Source organism: Geotrypetes seraphini, chromosome 8 (genome assembly GCF_902459505.1).
Source record: "Geotrypetes seraphini chromosome 8, aGeoSer1.1, whole genome shotgun sequence".
NCBI classification, from domain to species: domain Eukaryota; kingdom Metazoa; phylum Chordata; class Amphibia; order Gymnophiona; family Dermophiidae; genus Geotrypetes; species Geotrypetes seraphini.
In genome coordinates, this window is record NC_047091.1 from 159,112,905 (window position 1) to 159,140,533 (window position 27,629).

General features: G+C 46.4%; 1 protein-coding gene across 1 annotated transcript in view; it reads left to right on the forward strand.

The window, feature by feature from the left end:
* CCDC63 (coiled-coil domain containing 63) overlaps positions 1 to 27,629 on the forward strand; it is a 133,991-nt gene that overhangs the window by 66,159 nt on the left and 40,203 nt on the right. The window contains exons 5-8 of the mRNA XM_033956196.1: positions 1,070 to 1,251; positions 7,022 to 7,209; positions 13,115 to 13,332; positions 20,726 to 20,800. Of these exons, the coding sequence (XP_033812087.1) occupies positions 1,070 to 1,251; positions 7,022 to 7,209; positions 13,115 to 13,332; positions 20,726 to 20,800 (663 nt within the window). The remainder of the gene's footprint in view (positions 1 to 1,069; positions 1,252 to 7,021; positions 7,210 to 13,114; positions 13,333 to 20,725; positions 20,801 to 27,629) is intronic.

Below are 27,629 nucleotides of genomic sequence, written 5' to 3' on the forward strand. Positions count from 1 at the left end.
GATGAAAATATTAAATAAGATGGGCCCAAGTACCGAGCCCTGGGGCATGAATATGTGGAATGGCCTCCTAGAGGATTTGGTGGAGACAAAGACTGTATCTGAAATCAAGAAAGCTTGGAACAAGCACATAGGATCTATAAGGGGGGAAGAGGAGATAGCAGATGGCATGAATAGGTAGATTGGATAGGCCTTCGTTTTCTCTGTCTATATCCATGTTTAAACCCATTCTCCACCCACATATATGCTCCCCTTGCAGTTGTGTACTAATGGAGTTATATATGTAACTTTCAATTATCAGTGCCAATCACACCCTATATGCTAATATTCTGTAAATATGTATGCTATTGGCACCTATATGTAGGTGTCAGCCTATAGAATTGCTCTTTTAGACTGTAAGCCCTCTGGGAACAGGAAAATGCCTACTGCACCTGAATGTAGCTCACTTTGAATTATTTATGTATTCAATTTTCTATACTGTTCTCCCAGAAGAGTTTAAATGAATTTATTCAGGTACTCAAGCATTTTTCCCCATCTGTCCCAGAGGGTTATCTAATGTACCTGGGGCAATTGGGGGATTAAGTGACTTGCCCAGAGTCACAAGGAACAGCGTGGGTTTGAATCCACAACTACAGGGTGCTGAGGCTGTAGCTTTAACCACTGCGCCACTCTAGAAATCAAAATGCAGTAAAAATGTACCAAGTATAGACAATGAAGTCATTGTGACATCACTGATAAGGTTGGCTCATAGACACTGGTGGAATGAGATATTATGACATCACAATATCTGTTCTGGTTACCAGAGGCAGAAACTTTTCACACTATTTATTTATTCAGTTTTCTATACCATTCTCCCAGTGTCCTAAGGAGCAGCATGGGTTTGAACCCACAACTGCAGGGTGCTGAGGCTGTAGCTTTAACCACTGTGCCACACACTTCCCACTATTGAAAAGGCCTAAGCTAATTCCTCTGGCACAATGAGGGTAACAATTAAAAGACGATCCTGTGCTATAAAGGAAAGTTGGTACATCTAATCACTTAAGTCTTTTTGTGTTGTCAAATGCTTTCACAGGCAACGACAAATTTTGATAAAACCATGTACAAGAATTCCCAACTTAGAGAAGAAATCAGTACTCTACGCTTTGAAAGAGGAATATTTAATACCTTTTATCAGAAATTTGTTAAAGAACTAACTCAACAGAAGTCTTATATGAACAAGGTAATCAACCAGTCGCTGGAAGCCCAGGATGAACGGTATGTTTTAAGAAAATGACACAGTAAATTTGATCATAGGTTAGATTTTGTTTATATTTCTTTTTAAATGTTTTTTAAATTAGTTTTCTATCATACAGCCATCATTCTGATAGCAAAATCCATCATACTAATGGAAACAAGATAATAACTCCTAACGCCCCCCTCACCACCTCAAGTAGAACAGTCCATTCCAGGCTTCAATGTCACAACCTTCCCCATTGTATAAGGATTTGCAAAGAATTTCTATTGATTCCCCATTTTACTAACACTGACTGAATGTCAGATTGTATTCTTTTGGAGTTATGGTATTGCTGTAACCTTATTGTCATTTGCTGCTCAGAGTTCTGCTTTAGAATGCTGCATCCTTTTTGATCGTCTTCTGACAGATCTTATAACCTGAGGACTGCAATGAGAACCATTGCCCTCAGATGAATTTCCACTGCATTGAAACTTTTCTGAATATAAACTACTTATATCAATTTACCCCCCTTTTATGAAGCCACGTTAGGCTTTTTTATTGCCAGCCACGGTGGTATTAGCTCTGACACTCGTAGGAATTCTATGAACGTCGGAGTAGAGAATGACATGGGGACAAATTTTTCCCCGTCCCCGTGGGAACTCATTTTCCCATCCCATCCCGTGAGTTCTTTTCCTGTCCCTGCCCCATTCCTGCAAGCTCCGTCCTCATCTGCACAAGCCTCAAACACTTTAAAATCATAAGTGTGTGAGGTTTGTGTGGTTAAGGCAGAGCTTACAGAAATGGGACAGGGACAGCGACAAAACTCACCGGGATGGGACGGGGACAAATTTGTCCCTGTGTCATTCTCTAAGTTGGAGCTAATACCACCACGGCTGGCGATAAACAAGCCTAATGCGGCTTCGTAAAAGAAGGCCTTATTTTGTGGAGAATATTAATGAAGAATGCATTGTTATTTTACACTGTATGTTATGTATAATCAGGCATGAAGTTATGGAAGATTTTCCTCGTTGCATTGCATTTATTGTCCTTATGCAGAAAATGTGGCATGATGATTAAAGCAAAAAAAAAAAAAGCCAGTTGGATATATTAACAGGAAAAAAGATTGGTGGATATGACAGTATTGTTATAATCGGAGGAATTATGTTAGTATGTTAGTATATTATGGTTGTATGTCAATTGTCAATATATTGTAGTTTATTTTGTATAATATTGTAAGGGGAGGGGAACACCCAGGATGGCCATAGTAGCAGGCTGCAAAGCAGACTGCTCTAGGACAGCATGTTTAAAAGGAGGAGGGAAAGTTAAATATAATATACAGTGGTGCCTCGCATAACGGACGCCTCGCACAGCGAACGCTGCGCATAACGAACTTTTTGTCTTGCTCCCTATAACGAACTTCGTTTCACACAACGAAGTCGCCCGAGGGGCCCGGGGGGGGGGGGGGCGGAACTACTCTCGCCGAAGCTGGGAACAGCAGCACCCTCCTGTCTGAATGCAGTGTTCCATCATCTCCCTCCACCTTACCTTAGATGCCGAGTTTTCCGGCTTTCTTTTTCGGCCAGCCACACACTTTCAAAGAGCAGCACATGCGCGCATGCTCTGTTGTTCAATCTTCTCCTCTGACGCAACCGGAAACCGGAAGTTGCAGGAGAGGAGAACATTGATCAACTTCAGCAGCTGCGCGTGCACAGCTTTTTGAAAGCGTGCGGCTGGGTGAAAAAGAAAGCTGGCAAACTCTGCATATAAGGTGAGGTGGAGGGAGGGAAATGTAGGGCTGCAGAACGAATTATTTTCTTTTACATGTATTCTTATGGGAAAACGCGTTTCACACAACGAACGTTTCACATAACAAACTTGCTCCTGGAACGGATTAAGTTCGTTGTGTGAGGCACCACTGTACTTTACTGAGTATTGCTTCCAATGGGCATCCATCATTGCGATTCGGAGTAACAAAACATGACAATTCCAGAGGTTCCATTGCTAGCATCCTGCAGCAGGAAGAGCAAAGTCGCCTAGAGCAGGGGTAGGCAATTCCGGTCCTCGAGAGCCGGAGCCAGGTCAGGTTTTCAGGATATCCACAATAAATATGCATGAGATAGATTTGCATCTCAAGGAGGCAGTGCATGAAAATCCATCTCATACATATTCATTGTGGATATCCTGAAAACCTGACCTGGCTCCAGCTCTCAAGGACCGGAATTGCCTACACCTGGCCTAGAGGAAAGTGTGAACTTAAATACTTGAGTGTCTGATATGGAACAGTGTAAAGAAACAGTGGATGGGAAGTTTTCTAGCATGAAAGGGAAAGTTAAACTATCTCAGGAAAGTCAGTTGAGGATCCTGCAGGGTTCTGGTGGCCTACAGCAGTGTTTCTCAACATGCGGTACGCATACCCTTAGGGGTACATGGGCCGCTTGTTGGGGGTATGTGGCTTGACCGCTGCCGAGGATATTCCCTGCCCGTCAGTGAAAGCCACTGCCACCAGGGATCCCTGCCTGCCCCCCTCCCCCCTGCTGAAGCCACTGCCGGGGACCCCTCCCTCCCTGCCTGCCTGTCCCCCTCTCCCCAAAGCCGACCCAGTTACTTGATGGAGCTGCATTCGCTCCCTTTGCCCCCCAGCACAGCGACACAACTCACATGTTGCCCGTTAAGTAGCTGACCCGGAAACCTCCTCTCCGACGTCAAGGTTGACATCAGAGGGAAAGCTTATAGGCCAGCCACATGCAGCGTGTGAATTGCTTCTTGTGCCATCCCTGCACAGAGTTCGCTGGGGGAGGAGGGAGCGAGTGCGTCTCCAACAAGTAATTGGGTCGGCTTTGGGGGAGGGTGTGGGCAGGCAGGCAGGCAGGGCGGGAGGGAGGGATCCCCGGCAGCAGCTTCAGCGGGGGTGGGCATGGATCTCTGGCATACAACTTAATTTTGGGACAAAGGCTGGAAGGCAGGGAGGGGGAGGGGGCACAGACTCGACACAGAAAGAAGGAAGGATGGAAGGAAGGGGGCACTAACTTGGGACATAGGTGTTCCATTATAGAGTTACAGCTAGGGTGTGTCTGAAAATTCATGGATAGGACTAGGGTTACCATATTTTGAAAAAGAAAACCCCAGATATATAACCCCGCCCTGTTATGCCCTCAGTCCCACTACCCCCCATCCACCCCCAATAAGTCTCCTCTCTTCTACGACCAGCTCCGGCCGTGTCTGGAGGGCTTGGAGCATGTGTGGATGTGTGTGACATCATCTGCGCATACTCAGAGGCCCTCTAGATCAAGGATCTCAAAGTCCCTCCTTGAGGGCCGCAATCCAGTCGTGTTTTCAGGATTTCCCCAATGAATATGCATTGAAAGCAGTGCATGCACATAGATCTCATGCATATTCATTGGGGAAATCCTGAAAACCCGACTGGATTGCGTCCCTCAAGGAGGGGCTTTGAGACCCCTGCTCTAGATGCAGTCAGAACTGGTCGAAGCTTGCCAGGTTTTGGAAAGTTCGTCCGGGAGCCTAGACAATCCTCTAAATAGCGGACACGTCCAGGTTTTCCCCGATGTCTGGTAACCCTAGATAGGACGCTTGGCCTAGGGGTAGAGCTGCTGCCTGAGGATTGGGATCGATCCCGGTGCTGCTCCTTATGACCCTAGGCAAGTCAATTAATCCTCCATTGTCCCAGGTACAAAATAAGTACCTGTATATATGTAAACTGCTTTGAATGTGTAGCCACAAAAAGGTGGTATGGGTCGTTCCATGTCAAGTGGTCCAGAACTCTCAACTCAACCATCTCAGACACTGATGGAAATTTTTTCAGGAGATATATTTGGACCTCTAATGAAGATAACCAAAGTCTTGGGAAATGATCTCATCTAGCTCCAGAGTTAGAGGCCCCTTTAGTTGGGCCACTTTTATATATCCACAGAAGACATCGAGTGGGGATCTTCCTTGAAACTGGAAAAGTTGACTTGGAATTACCCATATACAAGTCCAATCCCCTTTCCCTTAACTGTATAATGGTTGTTGCGCTATAGATATGTGATTGGGTTCGTTATTTTTAGTAGGCTCCTTTTTAAGCAATGTCAGCCATTTTCTAATCATGTCCACTAACCCCTTGATACTATAAAGGGCGCCCAGATTTTTGCACCTAAAATAATTAGTAAAGATTTGGAATAGCTTGCCTATTCAAATTGGATTGTCGACATCTTATTATCTTTCCGTAAACTCTTGAAAACATATTTATTTGATAGACGGGTCTCTCAGACCTCTTGACGAATAGTTAGCTGAGGTAGGAGAGCATCTTTATTATTTATCTCTTTGTTGTAATCCACGCTGAGTCCTTTGGCGATAATACAGAATATAAGACAATTTTAGTACAGCACAGCGTAGTTATTGGGCTGCAACAATTTAATTATTGGAGTTAGCAAGTACTTAATTGACAGTAATTTATGATTTGGGTGTCAATCTGACTGTGCGCTATTCTGTAACAATGGGCGCTTAACTTGCATTGCGCAGAGCTGAAAAGGGGGTGTGACCATGGGCGGAGCATGGGCAGGTCTGGGGTGTTCACATAAGATGCGGGCATTGTTACAGAATAGCTGGGATCCACATTCGACTTGCAAGCCAGGATTTACACCAGGTTTCAGCCGGCGTAAGTTCTTGCACCAAAAGTTGAGCTTGGAATTCTGTGTCAAATGTGATTCTGCAAGGGATCGTCAAAAAGTTTCCGTACTTTTATTTTATTTTTTAAAGATTATTTATTAAATGTCTCAAAAGCAAATTACATCACTACACATCTCCCTCGTTATTCGCGGGGGATAGGGGCAGAGCCGAACCGCGAATGGCGAAAAACCGTGAATATCCGGCTCTGACCCACCCCCGCTTCTCTCCCACCTTCCCCCCGGCATCCTGGCCTTACCTGGTGGTCTAGCGGGCTTTCGGGGCAGGAGCGATCTTCCTATGCTCCTGCCCCGTGCAGATCGCCAAAAAGAAATGGCTGCCATGAGTTCCCATAGTCTCTTGAGCTCACGGCAGCCATTTCCTATTGGCGATCTACACGGGGCAGGAGCAAGATCGCTCCTGCCCCGAAAGCCCACTAGACCACCAGGTAAGGTCGGGATGCCGGGGGGAAAGCAAAAATATAGGGGGGGTTCCCCCTCCCCCAATAAAAATTGCGATTATATGAAATCACAAGTGCGGAAACCACGAATGGGGAGGGGGAAGTGTACCAGCAAGGTGAGACGGCTTGCCTGACTGACTAGTCACATGACATTCTACGACATGCCCTCCTACCACTTCTCCTGCCCCCAACCATTTCCTGTGAAAATATGAAAGTGCGGAAACTTTTTGAAGAACCCTCGAGGGGATTGGGACTGGTAATACCACCTTTTTGTATTTACACAACCACATTCAAAGCGGTTTACATATATACAGGTACCTGGGGCAATGGAGGGTTAGGTGACTTGCCCAGGGTCACAAGGAGCAGCCCTGGGATTCAATTCCACACCCAAAGTCCAGAGGCAACACCTCTACTACTAGGCCATTCCTTGCCAGCCCTAACTCTGCCCAGAGCATCCTTTATAGAATAATTTTGAGTGCCGATTTTATATCATCACCTAATTTTTGGCGCCATATAATTCCCCCCCAAAGGTGAAGGCATGTGCTAATGTGTTAGTACATGTTCGTAATCTACCCCATATATCCTCTAGATGTGAAAGTGTTTTCCTTGTTGCTCATATGTTGAACTGTTTTTGGGTGGTGATGACAAAGTAAACGCTCAGAGTACTGATGATGCCTGTCCGTGCCTAGGGCAGAGGTACAGGCAAGGATTTTTGCCATGAAAGAAAGGCGGGCAAAGGACCTTATGCACTACAATGTGGAGATTAGGGAGCTGATGCGCATCTTTCAGCACGAGAACAAGCAGAAACTCTTCATGCAAGCTAAGTCCTTTGACCGATCGGATATTGAGAGAGAGGAGGAGAAGAAAAAGCAAGTCGGTAAAAAAAAATGCAAAGATGGCTTCCACAGAAAATGCAAATATGTTTCTTGTTATTCATTAGTCGGGCAAACCAAGCGTCAGTATACGTATATGTATGTGTGCATGCCCCTTCCCTTTCCCTCCCCTGTACCTTTTTTTTTTTTTTTTAACTTCGGTGTGAGCAGCCACCAACTTGTTGCCTGCGTCGGCTTCAGCGCTCTGTCTGACATCACTTCCGGGACCCGCACCTAGGAAATGACATCAGAGAGAGCGCCGAAGCGGGCAGCACATTGGTGGCTGCTCACCCTCGTTACACCACTGTCCTGGAGCTGTTGCTACAGCATCTGCTCCTCCTCCACCTTGAGGAGCTCTTCCTCTGCCGCCACCTCATGTGGCTGCTGCGGCGACTGCTCAGGTTGGTCTGTGAAAGGGTTTGTGCATGGTTAATGTGTTGCATTGCGAAACAGCTGGGCTGAGGAAGCAGTGATTGGAGCAAGGTGGAGGTTGTTAAAGGTTGAGGTGAGGGCGTGATTGTTAGATACGGGACATGTCTTTGTGGGGGCCTGGTGGGGGCTGTTATGCATTAGAGTAGTGTGGGTAGTTGCATTTGAAGGCTGGAGTGCTGGGTGGGGGCAGGTGGAAGGCCACATGTAGACATAGGTGGGGATTCCCAGCATTGAAGGGTGACAGGGAGGGAGAGAAGGGTGTGTTTGTTTTGGGAGAGTGTATGCTGTGGGCATTGAATGGGCTCCAGGTGTGTGACTGATAGGTATGTCTCCTAGAGCGGTAGCCAGTGGAGTGTGGTATGGGTGTGTGTTTGGAGGTGTGTGTGGGGGGGTATCTCTTGAAGGAGCCTGGGATGCTGTAAGGGCCTTCTGTGCTTTATTTCTAGAGAATGATATGGGAACAAATTTTTCCCCATCTTCACAGGAACTCAATTTCCCTGTCCTGTGAGTTTTGTCGCTGTCCCTGTCCCATTCCTGTAAGCTCTGCGATAACTGCACAAGCCTCGAACACTTATGATTTTAAAGGGTTTGAGGCTTGTGCAGATGAGGACGGAGCTTAGGCATTGGTGGAATGAGGCATTATGACATCACAATCTGAGCTCTAGAATGTTGCTACTTAGGATTTTAAAGGGTTTGAGGCTTGTGCCGATGAGGGCGGAGCTTAGCCATCGGTAGAATGAGGCATTATGACATCACAATCTGAGTTCTAGAATGTTGCTACTTATGATTTTAAAGAGTTTGAGGCTTGTGCAGATGAGGACAGAGCTTAGGCATTGGTGGAATGAGGCATTATGACATCGCAATCTGAGCTCTAGAATGTTGCTACTTATGATTTTAAAGGGTTTGAGGCTTGTGCAGATGAGGACGGAGCTTAGGCATTGGTGGAATGAGGCATTATGACATCACAATCTGAGCTCTAGAATGTTGCTACTTATGATTTTAAAGAGTTTGAGGCTTGTGCAGATGAGGACAGAGCTTAGGCATTGGTGGAATGAGGCATTATGACATCACAATCTGAGCTCTAGAATGTTGCTACTTATGATTTTAAAGGGTTTGAGGCTTGTGCAGATGAGGACGGAGCTTAGGCATTGGTGGAATGAGGTATTATGACATCACAATCTGAGCTCTAGAATGTTGCTAGTTATGATTTTAAAGGGTTTGAGGCTTGAGCAGATGAGAACAGAGGTTGTGGGAATGGGGCAGGGACAGGAAAATAACTCTCCGTGATGGAAAAATGAGTTCCCGTGAGCACGGGGGAAAAATTTGCCCCCATGTCATTCTCTCTCTCTGTCCTTGCTCTCCTTCTAATTAGTCATGTGTAAGGTGTTGGGGTTAGGACAGAGGTGCAGCTATGCAAGGGGGGGGAATCAGGACATACAGTTGATTTTGGGAGGAGACAAATGCTTTACATTTTTGTACAAGTTTCTCTATTTGAGTGTGTGGCCCCCCCTTCTCCCCTCCCCTGAGCACTACTACCATGTCATCTCATTGGTTGGGGTTCAGGGGGTTGCATGCACACCGGGGACAAGATGGTTGTTGGGGTCCTGGAGTGTTTCAGCCGTTTTATGACTTGAGGTAGTCTCTCCACATATGTCTGTAGCGACACTTCAGGGACTCAAGGTCTCAGTGGATCCATATGGATATAAAACTGTTGAAGCCTTATTGAAATAAAACTGTTGAATCCAACAGTTTTATATCAATAAAGATCAACTGGATTTTAACTCTTCTCCACTCTTTGCATTTCGGTCTCTGTGTGGAGATTTAGCACTGTTGGATTTCGGTGTGGCTTAATACTGCCGATAGGCAGGTGGCTGGGTGTAGTGTAGTGAGCTAGCCCATAAGTTTGTGTCTGGAGAAGAGGGGACGGGGGGGGGGGGGGTGTGTGTAGATAAACAAAAAGGGTGTTGCATGTGTGGGGTCCCCCGTGTTTGCAGGTCAAAGTTGGAGTGAGCCTTGAGCTGCTTTTCCCGTAGTGAAGACATGAGCAGTTCAGTGTATTGCATTTACACCCTGCCTGTGTGCAGTGGTTACCCAGGCGTGTTGGAGTGTTCCTGGGTGATTAGACCAGTACAGGGTGTTGCGTATGTGTCTGTCTCCATACCCTCATAAAGACATTGAAGGGGGGGGGGGAGCAGGTAGCGGTGCCTTCTCACATGCCTCCTGTATGCAGTGGCGTAGTAATGGGGGGTTGTCCACCCTGTGTGCGGTCTTCTAAGGGCGTGGCACCTCTCTTGCTCTCCGCTCCTCTCCTTGCCGTGTGCACGCAACCTGTGCCTTTTACCGTGCCTTTTTTTTTTTTTTTTCAATTTCCCCAGTGAGAGGTTGCGCTCTGCGTTGGCATCGGCGCTGTCTCTGATGTCGCTTCCGGGACCCGTGCCCAGGAAGTGACATCAAAGGGCAAGCCGACGCCAACGCAGGCGTGCTGCTCGCACCGGAAACGTTAAAAAGGTACGGGGAAAGGGGCGCAGAGGAGGACAAGGGACTAATTGGCCACCCTTCTTTGGGACCTCCCTACTCTCTTTTCCACTCTCTCTCCCACTCCCCTCTCTATGCACCCTCTCTCTATCTCTCCATTTCCTCTCTCTCTTCCCCCCCTTCTCCCCTCTCCTCCATTTTTCTCTCTCTCTTAGTATCTCCTCCTCCCACACAGGCGTTTTTCCATGTGCATTGCTCGTATATACACATACAGGATGCCGCAGGAACGTTCTGACATCATTCTCCATAGTCGATTATAGGATGGACATTTTACATGGAGTATTTCCAAAGATGTGGAGATGTTTTATGACAAACAGTAACTCAAGACTTTGTTCGTACTTTTGCTGGACGTTTCTATCGGCCATTTTCGACACTTGGGATATAGTTTGGACTTTTTTTTTTTTTTTTTAATCTCCAGTGACTTCTATGTGTCTTCAATAGGACATCCAAAGTCGGAGTTAGACGTGCTGTCATAAATGCCCCTCCATATCTCATGACTTAGCCAGCTAGCCATGAATATTTAGATGCCTGCCAGCTAAGTCTAGTGCCTAAGATAAGCTGCTTAAATAGCTGGTCTGTCTTTGGCTGCTAAAAATTTAGCCAGTTAGGGCTGGATTCTACAAAGGGCGCTGGAATCGGTGGCTGCCTGAAAATGGCCACCAATTGCGTGTCAATCACACACCGGCGCTGTTTGTAGAAACCCAGCTTTGTGAATGTAGGCGCCAAAAATGTAGGACAGAGTTTTCAAGGCCTACATTTCTGGCGCCTACCTGTCACGTGAATCGCAGCTACAGAGGCACTTTACGATGCCCAATGCCACTTCCAACGTTAACCACGCAGACAGTGGCATTAGACGCCGTAAAGTGTCTCCGAAGTTGCAATGCAAGCGGCTACATTTTAAAAAAAAACTGTTTTAAAAGGTGTTTTGCCTACCTGCGCCTAACCTAAGGCGCAATTTATAGAATATGAGGTTCATAATCGAAACGGAAATACGTCTAAAAAGTCGCCTAAATCTGTACTGGATGACCTAAAAGACAGGTCGTCCAAGTGCTGATAATCAAAATGGGTTTTAACGTATCTAAAAGCAGCTTAGGCCTTTTGACTGCCGCTGTGCGCCCAGAGTGAAAAGGGGGTGTTTTCAAGGAGTGGTTAGGGTGGGAGGTAGGCGGACCAACCTAGACTTAGTCGTCCTACAGCGATAATTGAAAATTTAACGAGACTGCCTAGAGCCCTAGACGGAACTTATATGTTGTGACTTAGGTGATCTAAAAATAGGTATAAGTGCCCAGAAGGTATCCAAAGTGACCAGATACCACTGCAGGGACAAAGTACAGACTCCCACATACTCCACCAGTTAACACTGACACCCCCCCAGCCATAAAAATCAGAATAAAACCATACATACCTGCCTCCAGAACATCAGCACCTGGCAAAGGAAAGCCTAGTAGAGCTGCACAGAAGTGGCTTAAGTAGTCTGGGGGGGTGGGCTAGTGAATCATAGAGAGGAGGACCCAGGCTCATAAGCCACTCTAACCACTGCATTCATGGTGAAAAATGTGAGCCCACCAAACCCTACTCTACTGCCATAAAGGTGGCACCCGCAGCCATAAGGGCTATTGGGTAGGTAGACAAGGTATAGTAAATTTTGGGGGGAGGGGGGTGCTCACCATGACCTATAAGGGAGTTGTGGTGAGATGTTTATGTGGCACCCTTTTTATGAAGTTCAGAGCAGTGCCCTGTAAGGTGCCCCACTACTCTGTTGCCATGTCTTGGTGGCCAGTCAATCACTTTGCTGGTCAAAGGTCTTTTTCTAGGCATTTGGAACTTGAACGATTTTTTTGGTCGAGATTGTAGTATAAAGATAGACGACTTAGCAGACTGGAAAATCAAACAGTTGGATATAGAAGTAGACAATTCTCCCCTTTAAAAAATTTTTTTGGACGTATTTTCAAGAATGGACTTTAGACGCTGCCAACTGTAGACGACTAGCGCCCTAAGCACAAAATGGACTTTAGACTTTTTTTTTAAAAAATTATGCCGCTCCACGAGCATTAGTGCTGAATATTGCATAACCGGCTAACTTTTAGGAGTCAAAATTTCCCCGGATATTCTATGCAGGTCCGTGATCTGAATATTAGCCCCATAAGTCTTTGGGATAGATACATTCTCCGCCATAACCCCACCTCAAGAAATATTTTCCTGGCATTTCATTTATAAACATAAGTTGGTTTGCTCAGCAATGTAAAGCAGCCATGCCAGAGAAGCTTCCTGACCCCCTATTTGTCCTATTTGTCTGATTAGATTGTAAGCTCTACTGAGAAGGGACCATCTCTTGAATGTTTTAATGTGCAGAGTCTAGCAATGCTATAGAAATAAGTAGTAATAGTAGTACCGTGTTTCCCCGAAAATAAGACAGTGGCTTATATTAATTTTGGGTCCAAAAAACGCATTAGGTCTTTTTTTGGGGGATGTCTTATTTTTTTTCATGTACAACAATCATCTCTCCTGCACCCCAATTCTTCCTCTTTCCTTTCTCCCCCCCCCATGTGCAGCATCTTTCTATCCCTCCCATCCTCCTGTGCAGCAGAACCTCACTGCCCCTCCCACCATGAGACTGACAAATCTCCGCTCCAAGGCTTCCAAAAACAATAGCGCTCTGAACGGACTGTTTCGTGGCCTTCACCGCCAGGGCCTTCCCTCTGCTGTATCACTGATGATGCTGATCTTAACTAGGGCTTATTTTTGGGGTAGGACTTATATTTGGATCATCTTTAAAAATTATGCTAGGGCTTATTTTCAGGATAGGTCTTATTTTCGGGGAAACAGGGTATATGCATATGTGTGTACATGTTGACTTACGCACAGCAGTGTCTTTGAAAATCGCCTTCTCTGTTACAGAGAGCAGCTGTTAAATCAAATACATCTCAATGTTCTTGGTTTCAGCCAGTGCCAGGATAAAGGCAAAGAAGCCTAAAGAAGAAACCTTTGAGAGTTACCAAGCAGCTTATGAGCGCTTAGTCAGACTGAGCGGCCACGAAGACGTTGAATCCCTCATTAATCAGTTCAATGCAAACGAAGAGACGAACTTTGCCAGTTTCAATTATGTGAATGAAGTCAATAATGAAATCGAGAGACTCCAGTCGGAAATTAAAAAAATCGAGGTAGGCCGGGGCGGGCGATAGTCACATACGTAGCAAAACACGAGAATGAAGACAATCTGACCTCCTCTCACCCTTCAAGTCCTCACTGTGGATAGTGAAAATTATGGACAGGGCTGGTGTTCAACCTGCAGGGCAGAAATTGGGGGAGAGAGGGGCTACAAGCCCACAAACAGGCTGCATCTTTTTCAACTTCAGCTAGGCTTGATGGTCCCTTGTGGTATGGGGGTCCCGGATCAATTGCCCTGCTTGCATCCTTGTAATGCTGGCCCTGGTTATGAAAAGGTTGCTGAAAATGTCAAAGCCAACGTGTTGCCAAATGGCTGCCAAGCACAATCAGGGCTTCTCATTTTAGGTTTTTAAGGATTATCCCAGGACAAGCAGGCAGGTATTCTCACTAGTGGGTGATGTCATCCGACAGAGCCCCGATACGGACATCTTGAAAGCATGTCTTGCTTGAAAAAACTTAGAAGTTTCGAGATGCCCGCACCGCGCATGCGCCAGTGCCTTCCCGCCCGATGTACCGGGCGTGTCTCCACAGTTCTTTTCTTTCCGCGGAGCTGAGAAGTTTGTCTTCATTCTGCGCTGACTGAATTTCAGTTTTTTGCCTTCTTTAACCCGCGTTTTTGTTTATTTCTTTACATTTATTTCACTTTTATTTTATTCAAAAAAAAAAAAAAAAAAAGTTCAAAATTATTTCTTCCGGCGGTTCGGCCGGGCCGGCCTCGTGGCTGCGGCCTACCGCCTTCGACCTTGCAGCGTCGATTTTCCGGCCTATTTCCCGACCAATCACCGGCTTTAAAAAGTGCAGCAAGTGCCAGCGTGCGATTTCGCTGACGGACCCGCATCGACGCTGCCTTCAGTGTCTTGGTCCAGAACACGTTCCGAAATCGTGCCGGCCTTGTTCCACGCTCACTGCGCGCTCGTTTAAGCGGCGCTGCTTGCTCTGGGAGTCGATGTTCAAGATGGAGACTACCAAGGACGTCTCTGCTACTGCGGCTGTTGAGGTTTCGCCGGTGCATTTGAAACCTACATCTGCGACTCCTGCATCGAGCATCGTGAAGCCCGCATCGTTTGCCCCGGCTTCAGCTTCGAGTTCAGCATCGGCGCCTGCCTCCGTCTCCTCTGTTCAGGTACCGCCTTCGACTGTCCCTCCCGTGGTCATCAAAGTGCCTAAAGCTAGCAAGCAGAAGCACTTGGCCACGAAGGAACGTGAAGACCGTGCAGGAGGACCCCCTTTCGGTGCGGATCCCTCCATATCGGCTTCGCTTCGGTCCCTGCTAGAAGCTCAGTTTGTCGAGCTTATGCAAACTATGGGACCCCGGCTTATCGCCAACATTCAGGGTGAGATTCCGACCCCGGTTTCAGGGGGCGGTCCGCCCCCTCCCCCTCCTCCTCGTCGTTCGATCTCTCTGCTCGACGAGGGGGATCGGCGGAGGGCGGCGGAATCCTCCAGGAGGGCTTCCCTTCCTGAGATGCCGCCTTTGGAGCCCATCACACCTCCACGACAACAGGGTGCTAGGGCGGCTCCTGATAATCGTAGTCCTGGGCATACTGCATCGCAGGAGGAGTTCTTCCGCACTCCATACCAGACACGGGTGGCGCTGTTTGAATCCGAATCTCTGCCACCTCTGCGATCCACTGCATCGAGCCCTATCCATTCCTTTGAGGCTTCGAAGGATCAATCGATGCATAGAAGATCTCGTTCTCCGTCCCGTCACCGGGAGGGGCATCGATCTCGGCACTCTTCTCGGCACTCCTCACGTCATTCGGAGGTGTCTCCGCAGAAAAAGATGCAGCGTTTGGGGTACTCCTCGTCGGATGTGTCCCAGCCGGAGGGACCAGAGTACGAGGAACCATCTACCTCCTATTCTCCATGCCGATCTCAGATCTCCCTGGACCCGGAGGCTTCCACTTCTTCTAGTCCGTCTCGTCGGCCGGCCTTGGCAGACCAACTGTCTTTCTCATCCTTTCTCCGACAGATGGCGGATGACTTGGATGTGACTTTGGACACTGGGTCCAAATATTCTAAAGAGTATTTGGACACCATGCATTTGCCTCACCCTCCGGCGGAGACACTTCGGCTTCCTTTGCATAAGCTGCTGGACCAGACTTTCATGCGCTGTTTTGAAACACCGTATTCCATGCCTGCAGTTCCCAGTAAACTGGATGCTCGATACCGCATCGTTCACCACAAAGGGTTTGAGGGAGCTGAACTTTCTCATCAGTCCCTTCTAGTCGAGTCCTCTCTCAAGCGTTCTCATCCCTCCCAAGTCTACGCTTCCGTGCCTCCTGGCAGGGAGGGGAGAACGATGGATAAGTTTGGTAGACGTATCTATCAAAACTCGATGATGGCGACTCGAGTGCTCAATTACAACTTTTTCTTCTCTTCATACTTGGATTTCTTCTTGCCGGTGCTCCGCAAGTTCATTCCTTTCATCGATGCACAGGCTCGTTTCCAGTTTGAAGAGGTGGTGGCGACCCTGTCCCAGTTACGTCTTCAACTGATGCAATCCTCCTACGATGCCTTCGAGCTCTCGGCTCGTGCTGCGGCATGTTCGGTCGCCATGCGTCGCCTGGCGTGGCTTCGAACCATCGATATGGATCTGAACCTCCAAGACAGACTTGCAAATGTACCTTGTGCAGGAGCGGATCTATTTGATGAGTCTATAGAAACTGTTACTAAAAAGCTGTCGGACCATGAAAAGTCTTTTCAGTCTATTCTGCGTCCTAAACCGAAGCCTCAGCAGTCTCGTCCTTCTAGACCGCCTCAAATTTACCAGCGGCGTTATCAACCGAGGCAGACTCCTCCTGCGAGACAGCCTGCGAAGAGACAGCCTCCTCAGAAGACTCAGCAGAAGCCTCAGATGCCGGCTGCGCCCAAGGCTACTCAGCCTTTTTGACTCTCTTCCAGGGAGCATAACCGATGTTCTGCCTTCCCCTGTTTTTCCCATAGGGGGTCGTCTCCATCATTTTTGTCATCGATGGGAGTCAATCACCACAGACCTTTGGGTCCTTACCATCGTAAGAGAGGGATACTCTCTTCGTTTCCAACGGGTTCCCCCGGACCACCCTCCAAGAGAGTATCCTTCCAACTTAACGCAGACCACTCTTCTTCTCCAGGAGGCTCAGGCTTTGCTTCGGCTTCGGGCCGTCGAGCCGGTCCCGTTAGATCAGCAAAACCAAGGGTTTTACTCCCGGTATTTCCTGGTTCCGAAGAAGACGGGCGATCTGCGGCCCATTTTGGACCTTCGAGTCCTCAACAAGTTTTTGGTCAAGGAGCGGTTCCGTATGCTGACCCTTGCCTCTCTCTATCCCCTCCTCGAGCAGAACGATTGGTTATGCTCTCTGGACCTCAAGGAGGCCTACACTCACATCCCGATTCATCCGGCCTCCCGCAAGTTCCTCAGATTTCGGGTGGGACATCTACATCTACAGTATCGAGTGCTTCCATTCGGCCTTTCCTCTTCGCCCAGAGTCTTCACGAAGTGTCTGGTGGTGGTGGCCGCTGCACTCCGGAACATGGGTCTCCAGGTGTTTCCATACCTCGACGACTGGCTCATCAAGGCCCCGTCGGCTCCAGAGGTCATTTCGGCGACCTTGACTACGATTTGTTTTCTGCAGAACTTGGGCTTCGAGATCAACTTTCCCAAGTCACATCTTCAGCCCACCCAGACTCTCCCCTTTATCGGGGCGGTCCTGGATACCATCCAACTTCGAGCGTTCCTTCCTCCTCAGCGCATGGATGCTCTTCTTCTACTCTGCAAGTCGGTGTCTTCTCGCCCGTCCATCTCAGCGAGACACATGATGGTCCTCTTGGGTCACATGGCATCCACAGTTCATGTGACGCCTTTTGCCAGACTACATCTCAGAATTCCTCAATGGACCTTGGCATCTCAGTGGACTCAGGTGTCCGACCCGTTGTCCCGCCACATTGTAGTCACTCCTGCTCTACGGCAGTCTCTTCTCTGGTGGATGACCTCTTCGAATTTATCCAGAGGTTTACTGTTTCACTCTCCTCCCCACCAGAAAGTTCTCACCACCGATTCATCGAACTATGCATGGGGAGCTCATCTGGATGGTCTCCGCACTCAGGGGTTCTGGACCAGTGCGGAACGACTCCATCAAATCAATCTTCTGGAGCTCAGAGCCATCTTCAATGCTCTTCAAGCTTTTCAACATCTGCTTCACGACATGGTGGTCCTAATTCGCACCGACAATCAGGTCGCCATGTATTATGTCAACAAACAAGGGGGCACGGGCTCGGCCCCTCTTTGCCAGGAAGCCCTTCGAGTCTGGGATTGGGCGGTCCGCCACAACACCTTCCTCAGGGCTGTCTACATTCAGGGGAAAGACAATGTCCTGGCAGACAAATTGAGTCGTCTTCTCCAGCCTCACGAATGGACTCTCCATTCCAAGCCCCTTCATCAGATATTTGCACAGTGGGGGACGCCTCAGATAGACCTCTTTGCAGCCCCCCACAACTTCAAACTGCCTCAGTTTTGCTCCAGGATATACACTCCCCATCGCCTCGAGGCAGACGCTTTTCTACTGGATTGGGGGAATCGCTTCCTATATGCGTTCCCTCCTTTTCCTCTCATTCAAAAGACTCTAGTCAAGTTGAGATCAGACCATGCCACCATGATTCTAATTGCTCCTCGGTGGCCCAGACAACCTTGGTTCTCCCTTCTACTTCAACTCAGCAGCAGGGAACCAGTACTTCTTCCAGTGTTTCCTTCACTACTCACTCAACATCAAGGTTCACTACTTCATCCCAATCTGCAGTCCCTCCACCTGACAGCTTGGTTCCTTTCAACATAACTCCTCACCAGTTTTCTCCAGCAGTGAGGGAGGTCTTGGAGGCTTCCAGGAAGCCTGCTACTCGACAATGCTACTCCCAAAAATGGACTAGATTCTCCTCCTGGTGTATTTCCAATGCCACGGAACCTCAGCGAGCTTTCCTTTCTTCTGTATTGGACTATCTTCTACACCTGTCTCAGTCTGGTCTCAAATCTACCTCCATACGAGTCCACTTGAGTGCTATTGCGGCTTTCCATCAGCCTCTACAGGGGAAACCTTTGTCTGCTCATCCTGTGGTTTCCAGATTTATGAAAGGTCTTTTCCATGTCAACCCTCCTATCAAACCTCCTCCTGTGGTTTGGGATCTCAATGTTGTCCTGTCTCATCTTATGAAGCCTCCGTTTGAACCTCTCAACAAGGCTCCACTTAAGTATCTCACCTGGAAGGTGGTTTTCCTGGTGGCCCTCACGTCAGCTCGCCGGGTCAGCGAGCTTCAGGCCCTAGTGGCGGATCCACCGTTCACTGTATTCCATCATGATAAGGTGGTCCTTCGTACTCATCCAAAATTCTTGCCTAAAGTGGTCTCTGAATTTCACATCAACCAATCCATCGTGCTTCCAGTGTTCTTTCCAAAGCCTCATTCTCATCCTGGGGAATCTGCTTTGCACACTCTGGACTGTAAACGTGCTCTAGCTTTCTACTTGGATCGCACAAAGCCACACAGAACTGCTCCTCAACTTTTCGTCTCCTTTGATCCAAGCAAGTTGGGACGACCTGTATCGAAGCGCACCATCTCTAACTGGATGGCGGCTTGTATCTCTTCCTGCTATGCCCAGGCTGGATTATCCCTTCCCTGTAAGGTCACAGCCCATAAGGTCAGAGCAATGGCAGCCTCTGTAGCCTTCCTCAGATCGACACCAATTGAGGAGATTTGTAAGGCTGCCACTTGGTCCTCGGTTCATACATTTACCTCTCATTATTGTCTGGATACTTTTTCCAGACGGGATGGACAGTTTGGCCAAACAGTGTTACAAAATTTGTTCTCTTAAAATTGCCAACTCTCCCACCATCCCATTGGGGTTAGCTTGGAGGTCACCCACTAGTGAGAATACCTGCCTGCTTGTCCTGGGATAAAGCAATGTTACTTACCGTAACAGTTGTTATCCAGGGACAGCAGGCAGCTATTCTCACGTCCCACCCACCTCCCCTGGGTTGGCTTCTCAGGCTAGCTACCTGAACTGAGGAGACACGCCCGGTACATCGGGCGGGAAGGCACTGGCGCATGCGCGGTGCGGGCATCTTGAAACTTCTAAGTTTCTTCAAGCAAGACATGCTTTCAAGATGTCCGTATCGGGGCTCTGTCGGATGACATCACCCACTAGTGAGAATAGCTGCCTGCTGTCCCTGGATAACAACTGTTACGGTAAGTAACATTGCTATTTGGGATTTAGCTTCCATTTTTTGTCTTTGATAGCTCAAGGTGAATTCCATTGAGGTACAATAAGTATATGAGTTCTTTGGACATCCCTTCCACTTCAGACTGGGACCTTGTTGCCCACGTGTCAGTTACTTCCTAGTCCTGCCCGAAACGTACCCAGAAGTTCCTTTGCTACATGGACATTCTGCACATTTGGTCAGCTGTAACCTGGCATTGCAAAAATCAGCATTTGGATGTCCATGCATGATGGAAACCCAAAATGTGAATAGCACTTCTAAAATAGCAACGGTAGCAGATGGGAATTCCAAAGGAAAGGAGCCAAGTACACAAACATAGAGCTGCGTTTAACATCCAAATGGGCCTTAGAGGGAGGAAGGACAAAGAGCAGCGAGGCCTGTGAATAGCAGAGGCTTCAAATAGAGAATGACCCGGGGACAAATTTTTCCCTGTCCCCGCAGGAACTCAATTTCCCTGTCCCATCCCCATGAGTTTTGTCGCTGTTCCTGTCCCTGCCCCATTCCTGTAAGCTCTGCCTTAACGGCACAAGCCTCGAACACTGATGATTTTAAAGGGTTTGAAGCTTGTGCAGATGAGGATGGAGCTTAGGCATTGGTGGAATGAGGCATTATGACATCACAATCTGAGTTCTAGAATGTTGCTACTTATGATTTTAAAATGTTTGAGGCTTGTGCAGATGAGGCCAAAGCTTAGGCATTGGTGGAATGAGGCATTATGACATCACAATCTGAGCTCTAGAATGTTGCTACTTAGGATTTTAAAGGGTTTGAGGCTTGTGCAGATGAGGGCAGAGCTTGCAGGAATGGAGTAGGGACAGAAAAAGAACTCACTGGGATGGGACGGGAAAATGAGTTCCTGTGGCGACAGGGAAAAATTTATCCTCATGTCATTCTCTAGCTTCAAGCAGGGGAGTAAGGTACTATTTGAGATGATAAACTAGATGAGTAGTCAGTCCACATGAAGTGCCCAGTGTGCAAGTCTAAGTATTTACTCCCAAAAAAGTTAATCTTCCTGAGACCACAAAGATACTCAGAAGAGTTTCTGTGTTATAAAGATTTTCTGTAATACACAGTATTAGAATTAATTTAGACAATATTATGCCTTAACTTCATTTTTCTTTCTGTTTGATTACTTTTCCAGGATGAAATTGCTAATCTGAAATCCCAGCAGTATGTCAGTAGTGATGAAAGACATAAAAATCTAAAGCACCAGGAGGTGAGAAAATTCTTATGAAAGAGTCTTGGAAGAATAATGTTGAGAAGCCATTTACAGGGTAAAGGGACAGCTTGAAACATGTCTAGCCTTTACAACGTAAAGGTTCCCAACGGGGGCACTACTGCCCATTGGTGGGCGCTGAGAAGTCTAAGGGGAGTATTTTGTGTCCAAGTCATATTGAGGGGGTGTTGAGGATCAGCCGCCGCCTCCACCCCCCCCCCTTTGAGCAATTGGCAAATCCAATAGCCACTGATGGCAGCACTGTCATCTTTGTTTTGATTCTTCAACTTTTGGCGCTTCAACTTTTTGCCACCACGGCAACATTCTCACCAAGTCCCGCGCGACTGCCCCAAAGCTTCTCCTCTGACGCAAGCTGCCCAGGCGGAAACAGGAAGTGCCTCAGAAGAGAAGCTTTAGGGCAGTTGCGCGGGACTTGGTGAGAACATTGCCGCATCCGGACATCTCAGAACGATAACAAATATGTTTAAAAATCATCTTTATTGAACTCAGCAGAAAGAACAAGTTGCCAGCAACACCAGCGACACAACCAACAGCAATACACTAAAGATCAGCATGAGCTCAAACATTTTGGTATACAGAAATCTACCCACACGGCCCATCCTACTGAAGGGACACGTATCAAGTCCTTAGGCCATGTTTTCCAGCTGTAAGAAAGCCAGACCCTGTTTGTCTTTCCCTTTTTGAAAATACTACAAGGACATTTATGTTTGAACAGAGATGTTGTGAAGTGAATTCAATTGTTTTGTTAAGCCGTATTTACAGACAGATTTAGATTAGAAGCTCTGCTGGTTAAGGCTTTTTCTGACCTTTTGGACTCCAGCCAGAGATAGAGGAAAATGCTGATGTCTTTAAAGTTTCATGTGACCTGTGTCCATATATGGTTTGTGTTTACGTCACATGCTGACACATGCTAACAACACTGATTCATGTAAAAGATATAAAAGGAATGTGAAGCTGATATTAAAGCGGACATGTTTTGGAAGATGATTTCTGGTCTTTAAGATATGTCCCCAGATGCATCTGACTTTCAAATGACAGAGACAGAGAAAGAATGGGGCAGGAATTGGGACCTAATCCTTTTCAATTGGGGGCACGTCTGCGATGGGCAGATGATATCACCAATATTTTGTGAGTATTTCTGAATTTTTTTCTGTTCTTTAATACTCACTAGGTAGTGGTGACCTGTACCCACCCCTTATTTTAAGTTCAAGCTTTGGGTTCTATTATGGAGTTTTTTTGGGGAAAATTCTCGGGGTACTTTCAGTAAGCGCCCCTCGTGAATATAAGCAGCTGCCATTCTTTCGGGAAGAATGAAATTATTTATAGAACCCCCCTGCCCACTCTTTCATTTGTGAGGTTAAAACTTTTATAGAGTATAAGATTTTATTGTCTCTTATTACTGTACCTCGCTTATAAGGTAAGATAAACAAATATTTTTGCATTGTTATATTGTTTTTGTAATGAGTCATAAAGGTACTTAGGATTCTCCTAGACAAATGAGACTTGTACGGCTGTGTGTGTATGACATTCTTCCTTCAGCTCACATTACCAATCTTTAATACTGAGGTAGGACGTGCTGTTATGTGGAATGAATTGAAAGCGCTGTTTGAATCAGTCTAAGATCTTTCCCTTGTAGTTTGTACACAAGCACTATTTCTTGTCTTCCTTTTGATCCTGACTAATTTTGTGCGTTTCTTCTACGGCTGCTTCCTTTGTGTTCTGTGCTGGATCATAAAAAAAAAGAAAAAGAAAAAATTCCGTTTTAGAGGCTTTCTTTCTTGTGCAGAGCAAAGCTAATCTGTTCTTTGCTTTCATTATCAGGGTCCGTGTATGAATGCTTTTGCCCCTTCCCCCAGACTTCTCAGTTTGGGCTTACATTGACCCCCTATAGTGCTTCTTTGAAGTTACTCATTCTTGTTTTTATCAAGCAGTACGGTGAGAATTATGATTCCACTGCTTGTTACTGTTGTCAAAGCTGATGGCATTCCCCGTTTCGTCCTAGATTTTAGGGCTGTTAGTGTTTTGGTAATTCTCATTGCACTTATGTTTCTTCCACCATTCCACCGGCAGCCAATGTTTTTTTTTTTTTCTGTCATTGTCCTAAAGAATGTTTTATTTTTGTCCCTGTTGGTGAGGCTTTTCAGCTCTTTTTTGCCTTCACCTTTAAGCAACAGTATACCTAGTGTGGAATGCCCCAGGGCTATGTTGACTTCATTGTCCTTCGGGCTATTCTACAGTCATGCACTGCCCCTCATGGTCCTATTCTCATTTTGTACATCTTTTTGTGTTCCATAATTCAGGAGACCTGTCAGGCTGATAGTTTGCACCTTTTATAATGGTTATCTGTAAATCTGAAGTGAAATACCTGGGTTTTGTCCTGTCTCATGGTCAGAGGAAAATCTGCACTTTCCACACTGCTGCTGTTCTGGGTCTGCCCCGCCCAGCTACCAAGAAAGACATGCTTACTTTTCTTGATATGATTGGTCACTGCCGCCAATGGATCTCTGTTTGTTCCTTCTATGACCAGATTTTGAGACAGACCCTGGTTTCTGAAATGACTGCTCTTATCAGATGGACTCATAAAATGTGCTTTGGTTTCTAGCTCAGGTTTGGGTTCTCCTGCTTATGCCCACATGTTTTATCTCTTTGTTTGGGACTATTGTAACACCATGAAGGGAGAACATGGCGGTAAGTTACGCTCTGTTGCCTTTTTTTCTATAGTCACTCCTGTTCAAGTTCCCTGGCTGCATGTGCTATGGTGGTACATAAGAACATAAGAAGTTGCCTCCACTGGGTCAGACCGAGGTCCATCTCGCCCAGCGGTCCGCTCCCGCGGCGGCCCATCAGGTCTGCGACCTGTGAAGTGGTTTCTGACCACTTCTATAACCTACCTCAGGTTATATCTGTACCCCTCTATCCCCTTATCCTCCAGGAACCTATCCAAACCCTCCTTGAAACCCTGTACAGAGTTCTGGCCTATCACATTCTCCGGAAGCGCGTTCCATGTGTCCACCACCCTCTGGGTAAAAAAGAACTTCCTAGCATTTGTTCCAAACCTGTCCCCTTTCAATTTCACCGAGTGACCCCTAGTGCTTGTGGCTCCCCACAGTTTGAAGAATCTGTCCTTATTCACTTTCTCTATGCCCTTAAGGATTTTGAAGGTTTCTATCATGTCCCCTCTAAGTCTCCTCTTCTCCAGGGAGAACAGCCCCAGCATTTTTAACCTGTCAGTGTATGAAAAATTTTCCATACCTTTTATCAGTTTAGTCGCCCTCCTCTGCACTCCCTCGAGTATTGCCATGTCCTTCTTGAGGTACGGCGACCAGTATTGAACACAGTACTCCAGGTGCGGGCGTACCATTGCGCGATACAGCGGCATGATGACTTCCTTCGTCCTGGTTGTAATACCCTTTTTGATGATGCCCAGCATTCTGTTTGCTTTCTTTGAGGCTGTCGCACATTGCGCCGATGGTTTCAGTGATGTCGACCATCACCCCCAGGCCCCTTTCAAGGTTACTCACCCCTAGCAGTGTTTAACCTTGAAAGGGACCTGGGGGTGATGGTTGACACATCACTGAAACCATCGGCGCAATGTGCGACAGCCTCAAAGAAAGCAAACAGAATGCTGGGCATCATCAAAAGGTATTACAACCAGGACGAAGGAAGTCATCATGCCGCTGTATCGCGCAATGGTACGCCCGCACCTGGAGTACTGTGTTCAATACTGGTCGCCGTACCTCAAGAAGGACATGGCGATACTCGAGGGAGTGCAGAGGAGGGCGACTAAACTGATAAAAGGTATGGAAAATTTGGAAAAATCAATATGCTTGCTTTTAAATATCATCAGAAGTAGGAGATCAACTGCTTTTACACCTAAGCAGCACCAAGACCAGCCGCCACTATCGAGAGCTTTTGTCCCAATCCAGCCAGACATGTGTGCTCTTCACCATACAATTTTGTTGGAGAGATCAATCTGCCTGCTTTTAAATATCCGCACAACACTACACTCAATATATATGCCAAAAATCCTAAAATAGTAACAACAAAGAGGCACAACCAGTCACAACAGGGTTTGGATGGGGGACGCCCAGAATAAGCTACAGTCCTGACCTGAAACAACTCCACCCCTCCCTCCAGCCGTCCCGCTCCGCATTTTGGCATTTTTTTCTTTTCTTTTTGGTTTGTGGTCGGGGGCTAGGTTCCTGAAGAAGGGCTCCTCCCCGAAACCAGCGTGGTTGAACTTTGGCTCCTGGCGTTTTCAATCGTGGTAGTTTTGTTCAGATAAGTATCATTTTGATTAAATTTGAGTATTCTTTGATATTGCTTTATATCTAGCGTGGCGGGTTTCGGCTGGCAGGGTTTGTGTGGGGGTCGCTCAGTTTGTAATTCCACCGTTCGAGTTTGATTTGCTCACGGGGTTGCTTAGATTGTATTATTTATTCAGGGCTTTATTGCAGGTGTTTCTTATTATACACACATAGGGGGCTCAATGATGGTGTGGTGGTGGAGGCTTCTTGCCTCAACCCAGAAGTGAAGTATCGGAGCTTCTGCTCCCATTGCTGATGGTTCACACTGAGAGCGCCCTTCACTTCTCAGGTGGAGTTGTTTCAGGTCAGGACTGTAGCTTATTCTGGGCGTCCCCCATCCAAACCCTGTTGTGACTGGTTGTGCCTCTTTGTTGTTACTAATGCTTTTAAATATCAGCAGCATTGGGAAAACAACTGCTTTTACACCTAAGCAGCAACGGGTCCATCCGCTACCACCAAGAACCCACAGACCCGAACCTGCCAGGAATGTGAGATCCGCCCCCCCTACAATCCGATAAGAAGATCAACTGTTTTTACACCTAAGCAGCAATAGGACCAGCCGCCACTACCGGGAACTCTTTGCCACGATGCTTCTATTCTTTCTCTCCTCTCTTCTACCTTCCAAAGTATTTAGATCAATGCTGTCTTGTTAAAATGTTTATTTTATTTTTATTTTTCCTCTAACTCTACTTTTCACTTCTCTATTACCCTCCAGGTACTTTAGTTAGATTGTGAGCCTTCGGGACAGTAAGGGAATTTTTCAAGTACCTTTCTTATTTCTAATCTTAATGTATATTTTCTGTAAACCGCTTAGAACCTAACGGATGTAGCGGTATATAAGAAATAAATTACATTACATTACATTACATTCTTCAAACTGTGGGGAGCCACAAGCACTAGGGGTCACTCGGCGAAATTGAAAGGGGACAGGTTTGGAACAAATGCTAGGAAGTTCTTTTTTACCCAGAGGGTGGTGGACACATGGAACGTGCTTCCGGAGAATGTGATAGGCCAGAACTCTGTACAGGGTTTCAAGGAGGGTTTGGATAGGTTCCTGGAGGATAAGGGGATAGAGGGGTACAGATATAACCTGAGGTAGGTTATAGAAGTGGTAGAGATGGTTACTCCTCTGACCCTTGGTCACCCCATTACCCTTCACACTTTTCACGATGTACAAGCCCTTCTTTTAAATGGGCTCCTGGGTCTCACGGGTGAACAGGATTCTCTTCCTCTCTTTTTTCACAGCTTCAGTCCTTTGTTACCCCCCCCTCTGAATTTGATGCCTGGCGTTTGGCAGGTGCCCAAAGCCGCCCTTTTGGATGGACTTTGGTGCAAAGAGGGGAAACCCTGGATACCAGCTGCTAGCTCTCCCTTATTCATTGCCCAATATCATGGTATTGGTTATCGTAGTGCTCGCTCAACATTTTAACTTCTTGCTAGTGATATTTTCATTCTTGACCTTTTGCTCCTTGATACAGAGATATATAGTTCGATAATTACAGCTGGCACGGTTGTGAATTGAAAATAAATTGGAAAATACAATTCCTTTCTATTGTTTTAGCTGAAATTAAGATGTTGCTAATTTAAACAGTTTTGGCACAGATATTTCTAATGTTTTCCAAGGGTCCTCTTTATCACTGCAGAGATAGAGACGCTCCAAAGAGACATTAGCTTTATGCCTTTTTTCAAATATGAGATGGTTATGATATACATTATTTGTTGTTTTGGTTTTTTTATATCAATGTGTTTATTTGCAGATTTAAATTCAGCCCTGCACACTTGACAGATGGAGTAATAGCTCCACGCTTAAAACTTTATGTTTTGTCTGTGTCATGTCTACTTGTTTTAGTTTAGTGGGTATCCCAGGATACATAATATTGGCCATTTTTAGAGCTCCTTTTCCACTTCTTACTAGCCTAACTGCGCAATGTTCTTTTACTTATAGCTTTTATATTCTGAATATAGTTTAGTTAAGGGTTATATGTTTAAGAAAAAGCTTTACTTTATACAGCGTTTATTTCGTGGTGTTCCCTACATATGATCCATTCAATATACATTTCTGAATACATTCAGTACATCAGTATGGTCTCTCTGAAGTGCATAATAGTTATATGCAGCACGCAAAAACATATCTTTTTGGATTGTTCAATTAAGAACCTTAAGTAACTGAGTATTGTCTCTCTTTTGCCATAGCTATATCAAGTAAATGAATTGGTATTGTTACATGTTGCCACATTCAGTACAGGCAACATGGTTTCTTTCTCATTTTCTATCTCTTATTTGGATCACATTGGAGTACAGCTGCTGAATGATATTTGGAATGCTTTTCAAGCATCTCTTTTCAAGTATCTCTTTCTGTATGCACAGACATCGGCTGCTCTCCCTTTGAGATTCTCACGGGATGACCTTTCCCCGCCCCATGGGTGGACAAACCCTCAATAGTTGAGTAGTGATTTTCCCTTGATACAGGAGGAATACGTCCAAAAGCTAATTGAAATATT